The sequence below is a fragment of the Galleria mellonella genome, unplaced genomic scaffold, assembly GCF_026898425.1.
Source record: "Galleria mellonella isolate WM207_F2 unplaced genomic scaffold, CSIRO_AGI_GalMel_v1 utg654, whole genome shotgun sequence".
Lineage (NCBI taxonomy): Eukaryota > Metazoa > Arthropoda > Insecta > Lepidoptera > Pyralidae > Galleria > Galleria mellonella.
In genome coordinates, this window is record NW_026442139.1 from 721,743 (window position 1) to 743,350 (window position 21,608).

Below are 21,608 nucleotides of genomic sequence, written 5' to 3' on the forward strand. Positions count from 1 at the left end.
CCCTTCACTGGTGCCCCGCCAGCGTATTCCGCTAGCGCAGACGGGGTTACCATTCCATTTTCACACATAAAAAAAAAACTCCAATGTGCATAACGTGTCGTGGAAGGAACTGTATATTCAGCCCAGCTCATCAATCCAGCTTATAAGTTCAGCTCAAGGAGTTTACTCCTACTCAGCTCATCCGCTCATCTCAGCCACATCCACACCATAATGGGTGATGACCTTTTTCTCCGCCAGCAATGTCCACAGAAACCCAATATATAGGCATCGGGGCGATACCGATTGTGTAATTGGACACGAATTCTATAATAAAAACCGCTCCCGATGACCGCTCTTGCACATTACAATTCTTATTAAAATGTATAAGTATTGTCTCTGGTTCTATTGAGATTGTCTATGCCAGATAAGGCCGAGTTACGTTATTTTTACAATTCTTATTAAAACGTATAAGTATTGTATCTGGTTCTTTTGACATTGTCTATGGCAGACAAAGCCAGCTTACATTATTTTTACGATTCTTATTAAAATGTATAAGTATTGTCTCTGGTTCTATTGACATTGTCTATGCCAGACAAAGCTACCTTACATTATTTTTACAATTCTTATTAAAACGTATAAGTACTGTCTCTGGTTCTATTGACATTGTCTATGCCAGACAAAGCTACCTTACATTATTTTTACAATTCTTATTAAAACGTTAAAGTATTGTCTCTGGTTCTATTGACATTGTCTATGCCAGACAAAGCTACCTTACATTATTTTTACAATTCTTATTAAAATGTATAAGTACTGTCTCTGGTTCTATTGACATTGTCTATGCCAGACAAAGCTACCTTACATTATTTTTACAATTCTTATTAAAACGTATAAGTACTGTCTCTGGTTCTATTGACATTGTCTACTTACATTATTTTTACAATTCTTATTAAAACGTTAAAGTATTGTCTCTGGTTCTATTGACATTGTCTATGCCAGACAAAGCTACCTTACATTATTTTTACAATTCTTATTAAAATGTATAAGTATTGTCTCTGGTTCTATTGACATTGTCTATGCCAGATAGGGCCAGCTTACGTTATTTCTTAGGCATCATATCCGTGCCTACGCACTACAGGAAGTGACGGTGGGTAGTATTAATAAATTAAACCACTCAATTAAATATCCACATCATTTATTTAACAATTTGGCTATTGATCTTTGTAACTAACATTTATAATAACGTAGTACATTTAATACGGGAAAACAGGAGTGGCATACAGGATTACGTAGGTAATGTCAAGTATTCTATTATTTTTAGCTATAAATAAATAAGCTTCGATGTCATCCGATTCAAATGTCTAATTAGTGTCCGTTCACATAGACCGGATCGGAGAGAGTAGATTTTGGTCGCGTTTAGTTTTAGACCGTTGAAATAAGGTTTATTTTTACATTGACTTCTTTTGTCGGCTTTCGAGCATTCCCATATAACATAAGATTATGTTCCGCAAAAAAACTGACTTTAACTGTGACAAAACTAGTCATTTTAATTTAAAAACTAAACTACTAATGGGGCATCCATTAATTACGTGAGCTCAGAATAGGGGGGGAGGGTCTAATGAATTCTCATCAAATCTCATTTAAACTGAGGGGGGGGGGATAATAAAAAATCTCACGTCTACTTCAAAAAATATAAAATATTAAAGATATTACTAAAATATTAAAGATAAACGTAGACGTTTCCAGTGATTGTCTTCCTGCACTACTAGAAATCCCAGATGATATGTGTCCAATTATTTCGATTGAAAAAATACACGAGTCTCCATGGATTGAGTAAAAATTTTAAAGAAAGTGTTGTTTTTGTTTTTACTTTGAATTTTATTTAATTTAAATAAAATAATTATATACCTGAACGATTTATTATTTTCCCGAATAATAAATATAAATTAAGGTTAAAATATTTTTTGCGTCAATTTCACGTAAGGGGCGGGGGGGGGGGAGGTCAAGATAAAACTCACTAAATCTCACCTTAATCAAAAGGGGGGGGGGGGAGGAGTCTAAACTGATCGAAAAAGAGCTCACGTAATTAATGGATGCCCCCTAAACTGAATTTAATAAAATTTCTATGGATCCAATCTATAAGCAAGGTATGCTTCAGATAAAGAAATGTAAATCGATTTACGACTAACGGAGTTATGAGGTATCAAACATAAAAAAACCGAATTGGGAAATTAATTCTTTTTGAAGTGAGATATAAAATTAAACGTTATTACAATGATTTTAAAAGTCTATTTTGAACGTGATCAAAATTTGCTCTCTCCGAACCGGTCTGTGTGAACGGACACACGAATTTTGATATAGACATGTGGTTTCGTCTGGCTTTAACAATACGTGACATCGTGTACCTACTACAGGTGTAACTACAGTAATCGTTAATCATCAGGCGAGTCGTATATTAGCGTGACACTATTGTGATATATAAGAAACATTGACAATTTACGAAAATATCTTCCGAGCTATATGGTACATAAAATAGATAGATACTCTTTATTGTTTCCTCCAAATACAATCACAATAGTAAATAAATATAAACAATTACAAGAAATAATCACAATGAGAAAACAATGGGCGGCCTTATCGCTAAGAGCGATCTCTTCCAGCCAACCTTTGGATGGAGAGGAGTAATTATAAACTCTATTATTTTCCTTAATGTAGAGATATGATACATGTAATAATTTTTTTTTATACCACTGAGGTGGCAAGCAAGCATACGGCCCACCTGATGGTAAGCGGTTACCGTAGCCTATGAACGCCTGCAATACCAGATGTATTACGCGCGCGTTGCCGACCCTGAAGAAACCTCTTTACCCCCCTTTTGAAGAACCCCATGCTGTAGTTTCTTGGGAAAATCTGATGTGATTACTGCTGATTACACCCTAACATGTATGATAAATAACAATCAAATAATACACACAACTACCAAATACTAATACATATGTATAGCAATCCTTATCTTGGAATATTAGAAAAAAAAAATTTAAATTGCCTTTCAAGAAACTCCTATCTGTATTTACACACCACTTTGACAGATATTTTTTTTTTAACACTAAATATATTTACAAAAACATATTCAAAGTAAAAACAAGTTTTGTATTTATTTCAAAATAAAGGCAAAATTAATATCGGCGTTTAAAATGAGCACAACATACAAACATGTCTATTCTAAGTGTGTACACATGAAAAACTATTTTTTTTGTTTTTAATTATAGCCCAATCGGGGTTCCGATGATTTTGCCAGTGTCAAGAAAAACAATCTTACTACAATTTTTTTTTTTTTGCAAGACATATTCAAGTCGTATTAGATAGTATATACTTACAACTAACAACTTTTTTAAGTGCATTTATTAACTTTTTTTTATTTACCTCAACCATTTTTCAACGACCTTTCTGTGACCAAGTTGTCCAGTTTTATGAATAATATCGACGGTTTTTGAACTGTTATCCCTGTGCTATGCTATAAAAAGTTTTCATCTGCCCCCCTTAACTACATTCGATACGAAACCGATGATTATTTACAATATTCTTTACTTTATAACTAGATACAGCCACAAATGAGTGAGGACTCCGCGTGCAGTCTTAGAGGGCATATATGTTAGTACAACACACTATATAAAAAAAAAAAACAAAAAACATTTGCTTAATATATTATATATCAATCAATAGGCTTTAAACAACGATCACAATAACCTGAAGATGCTTCATTTAAAGAAACATATCGCAACATGTGCGTGGACTGAATAATGGTCGGAGATCGATGACTAATAGTACTCGTAATGAGAGCGTGAACTGCATATAGAATTTAAACATTGTTTTATACAAAACTAGTGTATTTTCACATATATATTAGCAAATAATTATTTATGGACGCAGAACGACCGACCAGCGACCAGTTTTAAATACGGTCACCATCACAACAACTAATTCTATATTACGACACCAGGTGGCACCACAAGTTGGAAATAAACAATAATTAAAAAAAAAAAAACATTTGGTTGCAAGCAACAGTAAAACTTCTATTAATAATAATAGTAACTAATCCTCAAATATTAGCAGCAATCGCACGCATACTTATGGTAGTGGAATTAAACAAAACAATTCTAATCAAGTCAAAGTCACTGCTTTAGTTTTACCTTTACCCTGCACCTTATCGACCCTTTCCCTTCCACCCATACCTATTTTTACCAACAGCTACAAACTAAAGTCTCATCCCAATCATCTAGACGAGTGGCGGTCTTCCACCGTGCGTTTTTCAAGGCACTTTCTTCCACGCACAACCATTCTTTGGAATCAACATCCAGCAGCAGTATTTCCGAACCGATACGACAACATAACCTTCAAGAAAAGAGTATATTCCTTTTTAAAAGGCCGGCAGCACACCTGCAATGCCGCTGGTGTTGTGGGCGATCATGGGCGGCGGTAGTCAGTTACCATCAAGTGAGCCGCATACTAGTTTGCCCCCTGTGTTGTAAAAAAAAAGCTAACTACATCTAAGCAATAACAATGAAAGTGTCATTAATATAACAGACGAATACTTTTAAAAGCATTTATAATATAGCCGAAAGATGAAAATTTAATTCCTTCAATTCATACATACATACATACATATCTGTCACGCCTGTCTTCCATTAGAGTAGGCAGAAACAATGAAATGGCAAATGCTTCGATTCAAACAAACCTCTTTCGCTTCTTTCACATTCATCAATCTTTTCATACACGCTCGCCGGTTACGGGTACTTTTAATTTGGCCCTTCTTCATCACGTCGCCTATTTGGTCGACATACGTCCGTCTAGGGCGGCCCCTACCGACATCTCCATTCATTCTTGCTCGATAAATCTCTTTCGTAAATTCTTCTTTCATCCATCCTCTCCAAATGACCAAACCAACGCAACATTCCTTTTTCGATTTTTGTTACTACATTGTCTTTCAGTCCACACTTCTCTCTAATCTTTCCTACAATTCCTAATCTGTAAATCTATTAGTTTCTTCAAATGAACATGTAAAGTACTTCTTCAAAATATTTTGTAATGTTCATAGAAGCATACACGTGTACGGGCGACAGTTATCACTTCCGATCAGAAGAGCTGTCAGCTAGTTTGACGTTCAAAATTGGAAAATTAATTTTTAACCTTGTAAGTGGGTAAATTTTCAAATAATCCACTCAACTTTAATATTTCAATAAATACAAATAATAACTAGTCACGCTTGCTGTGCGGTCCCGGCGTAGAATAAACAACCCCACCCTTTCCCGTGGGTGTCGTAAGAGGCGACTAATGGAGGGCGAGGGATGGGCAGCAGCGTTACTCTTGAAACATCTCTAAAAGCCTAACTGTGAATGCCAATCTGCCTGCCAAGCGTGGCAACTACTGGCAAAACTCCCCTTATGGGGAAGGCTTATCAGCAGTGGACAGGTAAAGACTGAAATGACTAAATGATGACTAGACAAAATGTACCCTAAATGTACCCTATGTGGTACTGCACACTGAGTCGACCTTGCTTTACTTACAGTAGTTTAATGTACTGCTAATACAATATGGAGTACTAGATCCCTTTGGGAGAGAAGTCTCTACAGTTAGGATAGCCCTGATGATCGCTGACCCCCCATAGAAGATGGCCAAACAATGCAGTATAGAACAAATTCAGCACCCAGTTCTTACCCTTGACATTTAAAAAGAACAAGAAATACCAACACTGTCTACATTAGACACAGCCCTGTTTTAATCAAAACAGAAATGCAAGACACATTAGATAAATGAGATGGAAATTAAACAAAAGCAGATATTTTAAATCTTTTATTTTACAGGCTTTTATTCCCGAGGAGTTGATGTCAGGCAGGTGGAAAGTCGTAAAACGAGAAGTCAAAACCTTGTAATATATGAAAAAAAATACATATTACACCAACCTGCGGCTAACTAGCAGATAAGGATAGGAAGATAAGATAGATTTTAGGAACTATTATTCTAAATATATCAGTCCCATTGTATCCTAGGGTAATAGTGAACGAGTCCGTGTGTCTTCCAGAAAGAAATAACCGCAACACAAAAACAATAGCTGTCACAGATTTATTTCGTATTAGTTTAAACTTAACAAATATCAAGTTTAGTACTATAGTTAACCCAGCACATAATACCCACAAACTAATACGCCAAAGTTTTACCCTGCACCGCCACATACCAGGTACATTTTTCTTTATTGGGGAAAAAATATCTTTCATAAAGTTAAAACAAGCAATACATATTTGCAAAATTTTATTAAAATCAATTGAGCGCTTTCGGAGATTAGCATGAAATTATATAGTAAAATGAGATTTGTTTATATTAGGACATATAATTAACTTAATCCCATCCGGCACGAAGGACCACAATAAGAACATCGCTTGATCTATAAAACACATACTGGGATAACTCACAACTCCAAACAATTTGCACTCGAATGACCTAATTAGAATTGGGCAAATACAATTGACAATCCTATCGACATAGTAAATGCTTATAAAGATATTTTTAATTCGAAGTGAGTAGCATGACTGTGTGTTGATGTTGGAAAATTAATTTCCATGTAGAAAAGTATTGAAGAAGCTACTGCATTTTTTTTATATACAACATAGAATGGCAAACAAGCTGACGTCCCACCTGATGGAAAGTGGTAACCGTCGCCTATAGACAAGAGCAGTACCATGGACATAACAGAGTATACTGTTTCGCCCATGATACCCCCCATGCGTTGCCATTCCTGAGGACTCAGGTGTTATTCCTCAGTACCCTGTAAATTCACGCCATATCCCCACACTTCAAACCGAAATACTACTAAATGCAGTTGACAATACAACTAACTTACTCAAGTAGAGTAAATTTTAACCACATCACCAGGCAGTCAATGCTTGCTGACATACGTCGTAAAATTGTAACAAAAACCCTATTACATTTAACCTTCATTTAACTATTAAAACTATGAGAAATGCCATTAATGTAAATGCATAAAAATATAAATACATAACAAAATTTCATTGAAATCAACAAAGTATTACTTAGTCAACGTTTCGTAAAATACAACGATAGCATTCTATATCTATAATAATTATATTCACAAAGGTTTGCAAGGCGATGGCGCTCAAGTACATATATATATATATATATATATATATATATATATATATATATATATATATATATATATATATGCAACTTAGAATGGCAAACAAGCTGGCAAACCACCCACGGATATATATATATATATATATATATATACCCCCCATGCGTTGCCATCCCTGAGGACTCAGGTTTTATTCCAATATATGTATATCAATAGTCATTAAGAAATATATAACATTGTTTACTTATGTTTGAATATGACAGTAAATAGATTGTTTGCCAGTCTCACGCTTCAACTCCTAACGTGTTACAGAATTTACATCGAGTCGTGCTACTACCAAACATACCTATTTCTTTTTTTTTAAAGTAAGAATCTTACAAAAGCATCATGTTATAAAATAATTTAGAACACAATAAGGGTAATAGAAAATAATGTACAGCTTACAAGTAAATAACAAGACAGAATTATGGTGGTCTCACCACCATACCAAGTAAGACTCAGCACAAGCTGTTATGGGACTCAGAACTTTTTTTTTAGTACATTTTAGTAGATTATTTAAACTTTTTTAAACATGAACAAATTATACTGTTTTACAATTGTACAATACAGACGACATAAATATTGAATAGGAAATAATACACCATCTTACATTTAAATAGAGTGTCTCCATACAAATGCTTGGATAAAAGCGTGTCAACTTTTTCATACAATTTTGCGTGATAAATAGTTATGAGTGATTCCTTTATAACTTCTATATTTATTTTGTTTCATAATTTTCGCATCTGTTTAATGCACAAGAACTTTTGGGGGAAAGGGATTGTTAGTAATGGAGACTGAGAATCCCATTGCTAGCAATATACCCAACCAGGTCGATCTCCTCACGGTTCCCCCTGAAAACTATCATGGTTAATTCCTGATGAATTCATCATGATGGGCTTATGGGCCTGTTTTCATTCTCATCTATCACCCTTCACTGGTGCTCCGCCATCGTATCCCGTTAGCGCAGGGCATACCATTTTCACTCATCCAAAAAAAAAATGCATAAAAACTCATTTAATTTATTAAATAATTAAATATAGATAAGTCAAAATACATAATGTGCATAAGTATATAGAACATTTTTTTTTTGATGGGTGAAAATGGTATGGTAACCCCGCCTGCGCTAACGGGATACGCTGGCGGAGCACCAGTGAAGTGTGATCGATGAGGATGAAAACAGGCCAGTTAGCCCATCGTGACGAATTCAACAAGAATTGTTCACGATGGTTTTCAGGGGGAACCACGTGGAGATCGACCTAATAAGGCATATTGCTATCAATGGAGCTGTCAAAGTCCATTGCTAACAACCCCTTTCCCCCCAGTATATAGAAGATTGATAAAAGAAATAAAGCTAATTGTCAAATTAGCTGACAAGAAGTTGAACCGTTTTTGAGGCTGGATGCTCTATCTATACAATCTAAGTATACGTATGTACGTCAATTATATTCTAATATAAATGTGCGTGTAATCATACATCCAATATTGTGTGCGTATGTATATTGACACGCTACTTGAAAACTGTTACATAATTCACATATATGTATACTATTGGCGTGCCTATATCAAATAAATAAGTTACTATACACAATAGAACAAATATAAACGTGATAAATATCATTTTAATTATTTCTAGTCTACATCTTGCAGCTTCTATCGGCGATTTTTTTTTTCGTAACTCTGAAAATAATATGAATTTAATATAAATATATATATAATTGTGCACATACATTAAAAATAATAAGTCTCATCTCTCAATTCATAAGTGACAAGTATGTAAACATCATAAATCATTTACGAACAGAGAAATTTAGGGTTTGTATGAGTTTATATGAAATGGATGGAAAGAAGTATCTTAAAGTTAAGAAAAATACAGAAAATAAGAAACACTGTTATTAGGAAGAAAACCAAAATAACAGATGCTCTTCAGTATAGTATGAAACAGAAGCGGAGATGGGCAGGTCATATAGTGAGGTACAAAGATAAAAGGTGGACTCTCCAAACAACAAAATGGCGAGGTCCAGCAGGAAAAAGAAATGTTGGAAGGCAAAAAAAGAGATGGGCAGATGACATAACAAAGACAGCAGGAAAAAACTGGACAAGTATTGCTACAGATAAGGAGAAGTGGAAAAAAGTTTTTTATATGTTTTTCTTTTATTCAAAATTAAAGTAAAATAGTAACGTTATTATATAATCGTGTATTCTTCATTATTATGTTGTTTTCTCACATGTAACATGTATAATTTATATTATTTTTCTTAAGAGCAATTGTATTTAACTAATGATATCATTTAAATGTAAGGTTTGTTTAGTGTATGTGTAAATAAATAAATAAATAGAAAAAAAATGTAGAAAAAAAAAGATGGAGGAGGATTTTACCCTTGGAGACAACTGAAGTGGAGAAAAAGCTATAATAATGTCAGTAAACAATTGTAATTAGTTAGTTAATAGTTATAATAATTTAATTACAAGAATAAAATAATAAATAAATAAAATTGAATATTTTGCTGTCAGTTATTATTTTAGGAATTCTGTAACATTATAAAAATGAGTTTATATAGGCATAAAACTGCTGATTTAAATGGAAATAAATGATATTGCTAGTCAGCAATAATATTTCTATATGCTACGGTTGTAACAGAACGAAAGATCGTTTAAAAATATTGTGGAAATATTAGTGTCAACACACTAGTGATAGTGGCATAACTAACACTGTATTTGTTTACGGTGTACGCACACTTACCCGCACCAAACAAGCCGAATTATTTATTTATTTATTTTACACGTCATTGCACCTAATGCTAAAATAATAAATTAAATGCAATAGTGATAGAAAAGGCGGCTTTATCGCTAAGCAATCTCTTCCAAACAAACTTTGGGTAGTGAATATTGAGTATTACATTTCTGAACTTTATTTTGGAATGCTTTATATGAAATTATATGAAACCCGCTCTACAACTCTCTCGTCAATTCCTTCCAACAATGGATTAGCCAACCAAATGAAAGAGCGAGAAGCAAGAGGGAGGTGCAAAGGTGTGATTACCACACGCGCCACGGTATTAATTACAATTGACATGAATTGGTTGAAGGTCATCAAAATTTTCAGATTTTTACTGTTCTATGCATGATTGGAGGTCAAGCTTCATCATCATATCAGCCTTTAACTGTCCACTGCTGAACATAAGCCACTGCCTTGGAGGATGTTACCTGCAGTTGCTATGCTTGGCAGGCGGATTGGCAACCGTAGTTAGGATTTAGGGATGTTTTAAGAGGGACGCCGCTGCCCATCCCTCGCACTCCCTTAGTTGCTTACGACACCCACGGAAAAGGAAGGGCTATTCTATGACGGGACTACACGACCGATGATTATGTGCACGCCAATATAATTTAAACTTACACTCGTTTAGTATAACTTACAGCAGTTAGTTACAGCAATCGAGAGGATGTCTTTTTTTTACAACACAGGGGGCAAACGAGCATGCGGCTCACCTGATGGTAAGTGACTACCGCCGCCCATGATCACCCACAACACCAGCGGCATTGCAGGTGTGCTGCCGGCCTTTTAATAAATGTCTTTAATTATTTCGAAGCAGATAAAATGTACGCGACCATCAGATATTTAATTACAGATATATTCGACGCGGGTAAGTGAGCGTTTACCTTTACTGTATCACTGCATGTTTATATACTGTGGTATCAGTTATGAGCATACCTTATAATCATATTTAAACGACTAGCGCCGTAGTCGCGGGCCGGCGGCGAGCGTACTGGGTACTCAGTAGAACTGTTTCAGCTGTTCGTACGTGATAAAGAAAATTATGTTCCACGGACCCATCCGCAGCCAGGTTGGGACGAAACCCTTGTACAGTGCTAGGAAACCCTCGTTGCGCACCGTCTGTAAGAGAAAAGTTAAAAACAAAATTAAAAAAAAAAGTTGTTACCAAGCACTGATATTTTACCATAGAGTGACGTAAACAACGCTCTTCATGTTTATAGGCTACCGTCATATCACCAGAGGGAGACTTTGTACCAAAAGTCGATTGCTTGGGTACCTCTGTCCCATTCGTGTTTCAACCGTGAAGCAGTTGTGTTTGTATGGCTGCGTTTCGGTTTGCAGGGTGGGATATGGCAGTGAATTTACAGGGTACAGAGGAATAACATCCGAGTCCTCAAGAATGGCAACGCATGGGGGGTATCATGTGCGAAACAGTATACTCTGTTATGTCTATGATACTGCTCATGTCTATAGGCGACGGTTACCACTTTCCATCAGGTGGGCCGTCAGCTTGTTTGCCATTCTAAGTTGTATAAAAAAAAGCAGTGGACAGTAAAAGGCTGCTGTGGTGATTTTATTGGTTAAATACAATACGTTGAGTGATAACACATTGTCACTGTTACTCCATCACTATATTGTTTTTTTTTTCTTTTAATATTTTTATAAGCAGTATTCTTACCTGCATAAAGCAGTCTATGGTTCCTTTGTAAATAACTTCATGCTGGCTCGCTATATGGTCCTTGACTCTCCTTTGATTCATTAACCTCGTCTGAAATAGAAATACATAATAATAATATAATTAAGGATTTAAGACGACAAGACGAGTAAAACAACGGGTCTACAATGAAATGAAATTCCGAAATTTCGTACTCAATTTCGTGTTTTTGTTTATACCAAAATCGGACCAATAAATGGAGTTTAACATTTCGTTCGTCATACATCCTATCATAAAAGTCCAAAGGAACGATATTTTAACATTTTTAATATTTCCAAACGGCATGTATTATGTTATTTTAACATCAAATTTGTGTTTCGTTTGGCTCCGAAATTTCGGAAAACATTTCATGGTAGATCCTCAGATTTAAATTTATCGAAAAAGGCCAATAATTAAAAAAAAAATAACATGAAAAAACAAAATAATGTTGCAACCTTAGATTATATAGACAGAGCATCGAGCCTCAAAAAATAGAAATATTTTTTATTTATTTATTTATTTATTTATTGGAAAACGTACAGCTGAATTACAGTCAATACATAATCAAATTTATATCTATGTTAAGCCATGAATCGTTCTCACATTTGTTAGCTAATTGTCAAATTAGATAACTCGTTTTTTCTATCAGTGTCGTATAAAGTATAAAACGGTAGACGGCAACGCCGGAAGTACCCCAGAATTGGTCCATTTATTAAAAAAAAAAAAAAAACAAAACCTTTGCTATAATGTGAAAGGATGATTTACAAAAAACTTCGTATTGGATGAAGGCAACGGCTCTTTTATAAAAAATTGTATTTTTTTAACATTTTACAAATAAAATCGAAAATTTTGTTTATTTCAAATTGATCACACTACCGTCTCTTGAAGGCTACAACACGTACCAATCAGTATTGTATATATTTATGCATAAAATGTATCTTGATGTATTATTTAATAAATAAAATGAGCGTTTACGCATCAAACATGCAGAAATTATAAGACAAAATAAATATAGAAGTTACAAACTAATCACTCATATCTATTTATCACGCAAAATTGTATGAAAAAGTTAACATGCTTTCCTCGAAGCATTTGTATGGAGACACTCTATCTATATAATGTAAAGTTGTAATATTTTTAAAATTAGAGTAAAATTAAATGTAATAATAATGATTGTAATAAAGTCGATTTGCTATGATTTTTGTGTTGATGTGAATGTGGATGTGGTTGCGGATGCGGATGTGAATGTGGATGTGGATATTAATGTGGATGCGGATATGGATGTGAATGTGGATGCGGATGGTGATGTAGATGTGGATGTGGATGTGAATGTGGATGCGGATGATGATGTGGATGCGGATATGAATGTGGATGCGGATGGTGATGTGATGTGGATGTGGATGCGGATGGTGATGTAGATGTGGATGTGAATGTGAATGCGGATGATGATGTGGATGCGGATATGAATGTGGATGCGGATGGTGATGTGGATGTGATGGTGATGTGGATGTGGAAAACACAAAATGTTGAAACAATATACCACCTCCCATAAGACTGATCGCCACTAAGTCCAGCTTCAAAATTAATTTCCAAAAATTCTTAATTGAGAGGCAAAAGTTAGACATTCCTGCAAGTTACCTCCATGTCCCATTTGTCTGCTAGTGAACTGTCATATCTGTCTGTTTACTGTATATTAATCTTTTTTTTTTTTTTTTATTGTACGTGGATAATCTGGTAGTATTATTTTATTGTTACCTTATTCCCTTTGGCCGCAACAGAATATCAGTGCTTTGCTCTTTTGAGGGCGAAGCAATAAACTGAGTTGTGGCCATTTTGTATAGCTATGGCACACTCACAAACGAAAGTTGCATTAGGTTTTATGTATTTTTTTGCCATTTATGTTATCTCGCTTTTTTTTTGTGTATGTATGTTGTAATTTGAGTGCTGTAAGTAATGCAAATAAAATTATCTATCTATCTATCTATGTGAATGTGGATGCGGATGATGATGTGGATGCAGATATGAATGTGGATGCGGATGGTGATGTGGATGTGGATGCTGATGGTGATGTGGGTGACAAACACAAAATGTTGGAACAATATTCCACCTCCCATAGATGATCGCCATAAGTCCAGCTTCAGATATGAATGTGGATGCGGATATGGATGTGAATGTAGATGCGGATATGGATGTGGATGTGAATGTGCATGCGGATATGGATGTGAATGTGAATGCGGATGGTAATGTAGATGTGGGTGTTGATGTGGATGTGGGTGCGGATGGTGATGTAGATGTGGATGTGGATTTGAACGTGGGTGCTGATGGTGATGTGGATGCGGATATTAATGTGGATGCGGATGGTGATATGGATGCGGATATTAATGTGGATGCGGATGGTGATGTGGATGCGGATCAGAATGTGGATGCGGATGGTGATGTGGATGTGGATGGTGATGTAGACGTGGATGTGAATGTGGGTGCGGGTGATGATGTGGATGCGGATATGAATGTGGATGCGGATATGGACATGAATGTGAATGCGGATGGCAATGTAGATATGGGTGTTGATATGGATGTGGATGTGGATGTGATGTAATGCGATGTATTGCGATGTGTTGCGATGTAATGTGATATAATGTATAGCGACCCGGACGACGTCGAGCGGCGTGCTGGCGACGGCGCTGCCGAGGCTGGCGAGCAGGCTGGAGGCGAGGTGGTTGGGCGGCGCGTCGCCGAGCGCGGGCAGCAGGCGGCGCTTGCAGGCGTCGTACGCGGGCAGCTCCACGGCCGCGATCACGGCCGCGCGCTGCGCCGTCGCGCCCGCGCCGCGCCACAGCCCGCGCGCGCCCTCGCGCCGCCACGTCGCCGCCGCGCACCGCGCCACGCCGCCGCGCTCCGTGCCCGTCTGCGGCCACCGCCCACCACACACCGCCCACCACACACCGGCAGTGTAGTTTCAAAAACAACACTGTTGCCCATCCCCCGACCCTAGTCGCCTCCTACGACACCCACGGAAAAGGTGGCCCGTTCTATACCGGGACCACACGATCAAATGTTCTTCCTTTTTTCGAATAGAGAGAGATACCAGAGGAAGACTTTGTACAAAAGTCGATTGCTTGAATACCTCTGTCCCAATCGTTTTTCAACCGTGAAGCAGTTGTGTTTGCATGGCTGTGTTTCGGTTTGAAAGATGGGATATGGCGTGAATTTACTGGGTACAGAGAAATAACACCTGAGTCCTCAGGAGTGGCAACACATGGGGGGTATCACGGGCGAAACAGTATACTCTGTTATGTCCATGGTACTGCTCATGTCTATAGACGACGGTTACCACTTTCCATCAGGTGGGCCGTCAGCTTATTTGCCATTCTAAGTTGTATAAAAGAAAACATTCTATGCTGTTGGCCGCAGATGGCTTTTAAAACATCACTAGATAATAAATCAAGCGAATGCAAACGGCACTCCTAACCCGCGGAAGGACTACGAGCGACCTTTCACCGTTTTCTGTCACAATAACAAACCAAATCTCTTTATACAAAAATTACCAATATTATAACAGCTTGACATATGGCAGTATGTCAAATACCTGCTAAATAAGTGATTCTCAACCACTGTGCCGCGGCACTTTTGTGTGCCGCCAAATTTTAAAAGTGTGCCGCCAAATTTTGCAAATATTTAAAATTTTTGTCATAAACTATTTACGCAGTGTGTTGTAGTAAGTAAATATTTTTTCTTTTTCTTTGTGTGCCGCCAAATTTTGAAATCGTTAAATATGTGCCGCAACAAAAAAAAAGGTTGACAATCACTGTGCTAAATAATAGGATATTAATGAGCTACAATAAAACAGTACAATGTCCGAACAGATAACGCCTAATGGGCCAGAATGATGGACTACCTAAAAGCGATTAAACAAAATCTCAGATAACTAATTTGGTTGAAGTCTCGTGTCGTATACTTCTGTTACTGAGCTACTAATTGTACAGCCGTAAACAAATTAAAAAAAAAAATACTTATAACAAGAAAATTACTGCATATTAAAATAAATAATATATTTTTACTAGATGCAGACCTTGTACAAAAAATCATCTGCTTGGATACCTCTGTTCTATTTGTGCTTCTGCCTTTAACTGCCCAGAACATAAGCATCTCTTTTGGGGGATTTTGCCAGCAGTTGCTACACTTGGCAACGGCGGATTGGCAACCGCAGTTAGGCTTTATGTTTTAAGAGGGACAGTGCTGCCCATCCCTCGCCCTTAGTCACCTTTTACGACATCCAAGGGAAAGGAAGGGGTGGCCTATTCTATGCAGGGACCACGCGACGAGCGAGATATAAGGCAATGAAATTACAAAATACAGAGGCATAACACTTTAGTCCTCAGAAATTGAAAAACATGGGAGGTATCATAGACAGTACAGTATACTGATTTTCCATGGTGCTGTTTGTGTCTATAGACAACATTTACCACTTTCCATCAGATGGGCCGTTAGCATGTTTGCCATTCGAAGTTGCATAAAAAAAAAATTCAGTAACTTTACTATTATAATATTAAAACTGTGTTGCATATTATTTGATAGTCACAAGGGTTGACAACATAAGAGTGTAGAGTGGAACATAAATATTTATATTAATAGTGGTAGCAATTACGTACTGCCAACCCTTGCTGACCAAATATTACGAGACAAACCTCAACAGTTCACCAATTTCAATGCAAAATTAAAAGTATATGTGACAGCAAGTACCTGCATTCGAACTTTTAATACATCAGTAGGATTGGCAATGGCGCTAGACAGGCCTCCAGCGAACGCTGCACAAAATGTATTGGTCAGCAGGTGCTCCTTGGTGCCACCGTCGGCTCGGTGCTTCGCTATTGCCTTCTTCATGGAATAATACGTGCCAAACTTTATAGTGCCATATGTAGCTTGCCGCAGTACTGCAGGCCATATGCTGTAATAAATTATACCTTTTTAAACAACTTTTATGTGAAACTAGTACTATAGAATTGCATTTATTTATATTAAGTACATCGTGGATATAAACTATAATGATAAAAAATTTGATTTGTCACTGGTGTTATCATCATCACATAGTTTATTTTATTTTATTTATATTTACACTTTATTGCATCATTTATAAAAAAGTAAATACAGTTAATTTTAATGAGAAGTGATACAAAAGGCGGCCTCATCGCTAAGCAATCTCTTCCAAACAACCTTTGGGTTCAGGACATTGTGAAAAAAGACAAAGAGTAAGTGGCGCACTATTATATATATATATATATATATATATATATATATATATATATATATAAAATATATATATATATATATATATATAGTATTATTTGAATATGACTTTCATATTTTAATAATGCTTTTATTATTATTCTAATTATTAATTGACAAGATGGCGCATGCATTAATTTAATGATGTTACCATAATGTATAATTTAATCAATAACACCTCAACTACATTGTTGATTGTATGGACATAATTAGTATCTTAGATAAATAATTAATTTATCTATGTATTTACATACATTTCAACAAAAATAAACCCAAACAACACACAAAAAAACATAAAAGGGCAACAAACACTGAAGTGGTTTGTGTGTACCACAATGACACAAAATGGTCACACCCTTACCCACAATACAAGGCTTTGACTCCTTCCTGCTGCGATGTCTTTATAAAGCAGTCCACCATGCCCGTATACCGTAGCTCCACATGTCTCGGATCAATCTTCTGCCCCTGAACCTGGAGTCGAGTTTTTGTTGTGTCGATTGGGAAGGTACCTATATTAATTTACATATTACTTTATTTATTTGGAAAACCTTTGGTACCTTTATATTTTGTAGCTGGAGTGAGCAGGGCTTACATTATGTACAAACATGTCTCTATTTATATGTATAGGCCAAAGAGAAATTTTATGCCTGATACAAAGGTTATATGACATGGCTCTAAACTGTGAATAGAAATAGAAACCTGATTCTTAGATAACTTTTGTGTTATTTTTAGCAAAAATTACATCTAAAAATTATATCTTGCCTTGGAGTTAACATGAATTATTTATTAGCTCAATTTAGAGCAGGGGTAGCCGACTTGACTAGACCCAAGATCTACTGTTTACTGACAAAACCCTGAGTGATCTACCAATTACATACTTTTTGAAGTCTCAAACGAATAGTTCAGTACACAATCATGTAGTATACATAAAACTGCAAATTATTTTTAGTAACTACTTATTTATATTAGTGTGAGCATTGCATCTGAGCATCTTCCGCTAGATTTTTTTTTGATGGGTAGAAATGGTATGGTAACCCCGCCTGCACTAACGGGATACGCTGGCGGAGCACCAGTGAAGCGTGATCGAAGAGAATGAAAACAGGCCAGTTAGCTCATCATGATGAATTCATCAGGAATTAACCATGATAGTTTCCAGGGAGAACCGTGAGGAGATCGACCTGGTTGGGTATATTGCTAGCAATGGGATTCTCAGTCTCCATTACTAAGATTAGATTAGCAAAGATTAGCAAAATATTGTTAGCCTTGCCATGATCGACCGGTTGACTGCCCCTGATTTAGATTATATAGCCATTTGAAAATCTCACACCTGCAGTCTGATCCTCATGTATATTATATATTATAATATTTAAGATGAGAAAAAATTATGCAAATATGTGTGCAAGTTTTCCAAACAAAGATATAGATAGGCCTTGAACATACAAACTTAACAAAAAAAATTTTAAAATTAAATTATTGTAATTTTTGTTTTCAATATTAGCACACTTGACCGAATTAATGAAATGAAATGAAATGAAATTTATTTGCTAGAAACATTGTAGAAAAGGTGGTGCATTTGTGAAGTTTATAAGATGTCCATTATGTTTCACCATTATATATGAAGTAGACTTTAGGTACTTTTAATTTATAAGATCAAATGTAAAAAATATTAAAAATGGGAAGGGGAAGGAATTGTTATAATGAAGCCTAGCTACCCTAATGGCCTCAATATAGCCAAGCTAGCCATATATATATATATATATAAAGTCCACTTGGTGGACCTCTGAATTTTCTCCCTTGGAATTCATCATGGTCACTCCATATTTATCCATCTTAATTCACTAACTTACTGATTAAAAATTATTTTGCTCCATCCAAAATCGTCAGATCCATTTTTTTTTATTAAGATAAAAAATTACACTCTCTCAAGTTGGAACAAACAATACCTAAACAGTTACAATATTTCATTAAAATTGATTTAACAATTTCACACAAATGATTAGAAACTTATAATTTAATATGACATTTTTTGTGGACCGCCCCATTTCTGAATTATAGGAGCCCAAACGTTTCAGACTTTTTTGCTATATCAAAAATTTTCTAAGTCCCAGTCCCTTGTAAAAAAAATTTTTAAATATTTTTTTCTTTTCAATAGTATCCCTATCCATACATCCCAGCTCCAACCATCCCTATGGGTATCCACTGACGGAACTAACATCATGACAAAGTGTATTTATTTATAAAGATAACAATTTAGATAAGATAAAGACTTAGATAAATTAAAAATATATGAAAACATGCACAATAATATTTACACAACAACAGATAAATTTAAATAACAAATTTCCACAATTAATTACATTATTACAAAGAGTAGTAATTAATAGATATCAAATGACAAATAACAATGAAAGGTCAAATAGTCAAAGGTCACCAACAATAACAGTTAAATTATAAGTAGATATTGCAATTACTGTAATCTGACGAAAAAATCTACTATAAATACATCAGGACAGACTCTCTTAAAATTTTTATTATAATTTGTCAATTAATTATATTAAAAGCCCTTCGAAAATAATCAAATTAAACTTGGATTTAGATTTGAGGTTAGTTTGAAATAAATTAATTAATTTTGTAACTTACCAAATTCCGCGACAATCGACGCCAAACCGCCGTAAACAAACGGTCTCCAGTCTCTATCACCCATTACATATGCACAAAAAATCACAATAAAAATATTTAAAAAATCAGCCGGTGGAGAGTTCCACGTTTAGCAAACACAACACAGCACGGTAAATCTCACGTAAATTGCGAAACTCTATAATGATAATAAAAGTAGAAGCAAGTTTTTCTATTATTTCATATCACGACATTATTTTAGAAATTAAAAACTTGTGCGATAATACTAAGACAAAAAAAAATTAGCGATCAAATAGATCAAATGAAATAAATTAGTGATGTATCGAACAGTTGAGTCAACAGATAACTCAATATTAAAACGAATAATTTATAGCTACTTTGATCCAATATAGTCAATCTTAGTCAAATATAACCAAGTTAATACTTTTTCAATAGGATGAGATTAAAACCAAATTAGTTAAGTTTTATTTCATTTTTTCAATTGAAGTAGGTTTTAAATATTTATTATAACAAGTTGACAAAGCTTAGCTAAAAAAAAAAAGGAGACTGTACAAAAGTCGTTTGCTTGAGCACATTTGTCATATTCGTGTTTCTACCGTGAAGCAGTTATGTTTGCATGGCTGTATTTCGGTTTGAAGGATAGGATATAGCAGTGAATTTACAGGGTACAGAGGAATAACATCTGAGTCCTCAAGAATGGCAACCTATTGAGGGTATCATGAAGTATACTCGGTCATGTCCATGGTACTGCTCATGTCTATAAGCGACGGTTATTACTTTCCATTAGGTGGGCTGTAAGCTTGAGTGTCATTCTAAGTGGCAAACCAAAAAGAAAAAAAAACAAAAACGGTTCCCAGAATAAAATAAAAATACAGGATTTATACAAAATAATATTAAAAAAAAATTAATTAAATAATAAAATTCAAAAGTATTAACCGAGTAAATATATGGCATTTTGGCATTTCCCTGCCCACACCTCCTCTCAAAAATTACCTTTTGTGCAACTAATGTACAAATAGAACTATTACCTAAGAAATATGTAATAGTTGTTTATACTGCGAAAATATTGATATTTATTTAATTTTTGATTATTTATTTATTTAACTCTTTATTACACCAAAAACAAAAATAAACAATGACATATAAAACAATTCAACTGAAATACAGTAGCATGAAATACAGAATACAATATACATATAAAGGTACAAAAGACAACATTTGGTTAAAGGAGAACATATAGATTATATTAGTCTTAAATCAAATTATTAATTTAAAATCGATTATCATCGTTAACTTCTTAGGTAACACTATCCAAGTTGTCAGTCTGTATTGTCAGTTTGTCAATAATGACATTTAATCTCTATAGTGATTATTAGGAAAAAGGCGGGAAACTCGAATAAGAACAAGCGGGTTTTTTAAATTTTTTTTATTAATTTATTAAAACTATCTCTATCAATTCTTATTATTGAATAAAATATTATATTTTCACTAAATTCAGCGACAGTAATATAATTAGCATTCATGGGGAAGCGCAGTTGTAGAAAAAGGAAAAAAAAAGATGACGATTCAGGTGATGTAGACCATGAACCTTGTAATGACAAGGATATATATTCGGAAGATACTTCTACTGACTCAGAATCTGAAATTGATAAGGCCGATAAGTATAAACCTTACTACGTCACAGATTATATTAGAAGATATCCCGAGGAATCCCCTGGGACAGAATTTGTTGTCTTTGTAGAATCCTCAGATAGTCAGAAAACCATTGGATCCAGAGACTTGCTCTCACTCTCCTCCTGTTTAAAACGATTTAATAAAGGGGTAACTTATCTTAGATCTATAAATAAATTCAAAATCGGAGTATACTTTCAAAAGCCAGACTTAGCCAATGCTTTTTTAAATAATAAAACTTTTTTAAATGACTACCATTTTAAGGCCAGTATTCCTGCTTCTTCAACAGAAGTTACAGGCGTTATTAGAAATGTACCTACAAATATATCTAATAAAAAAATATATACTATGATATCGAGTTCTAAGAAAATTATTGCTATTAAAAG

The 21,608-nt window shown here is 35.0% G+C and overlaps 1 protein-coding gene across 3 annotated transcripts; it reads right to left on the minus strand.

The window, feature by feature from the left end:
* Window positions 1–1,154: 1,154 nt before the first annotated feature.
* On the minus strand, window positions 1,155–19,878 carry LOC113510993 (mitochondrial uncoupling protein Bmcp). Of its 3 annotated transcripts, none has more exons than XM_052900819.1 (7): window positions 19,555–19,878; window positions 17,276–17,423; window positions 16,372–16,576; window positions 14,279–14,536; window positions 11,617–11,706; window positions 10,875–11,057; window positions 1,155–4,368 (listed from the first exon to the last, which is right to left on the minus strand). In XM_052900819.1, the coding sequence occupies exons 1-6, from the start codon at window positions 19,616–19,618 to the stop codon at window positions 10,938–10,940; spliced, it is 885 nt and encodes a 294-aa protein (XP_052756779.1). In that variant the 5' UTR covers window positions 19,619–19,878; the 3' UTR covers window positions 1,155–4,368; window positions 10,875–10,937. The 3 variants fall into 3 exon arrangements, with proteins under 3 accessions (XP_052756779.1, XP_052756776.1, XP_052756777.1); XM_052900816.1 differs by lacking the exon at window positions 1,155–4,368 and adding an exon at window positions 7,818–8,842; XM_052900817.1 differs by lacking the exon at window positions 1,155–4,368 and adding an exon at window positions 10,517–10,721.
* Between the last annotated feature and the right edge of the window lie 1,730 nt (window positions 19,879–21,608).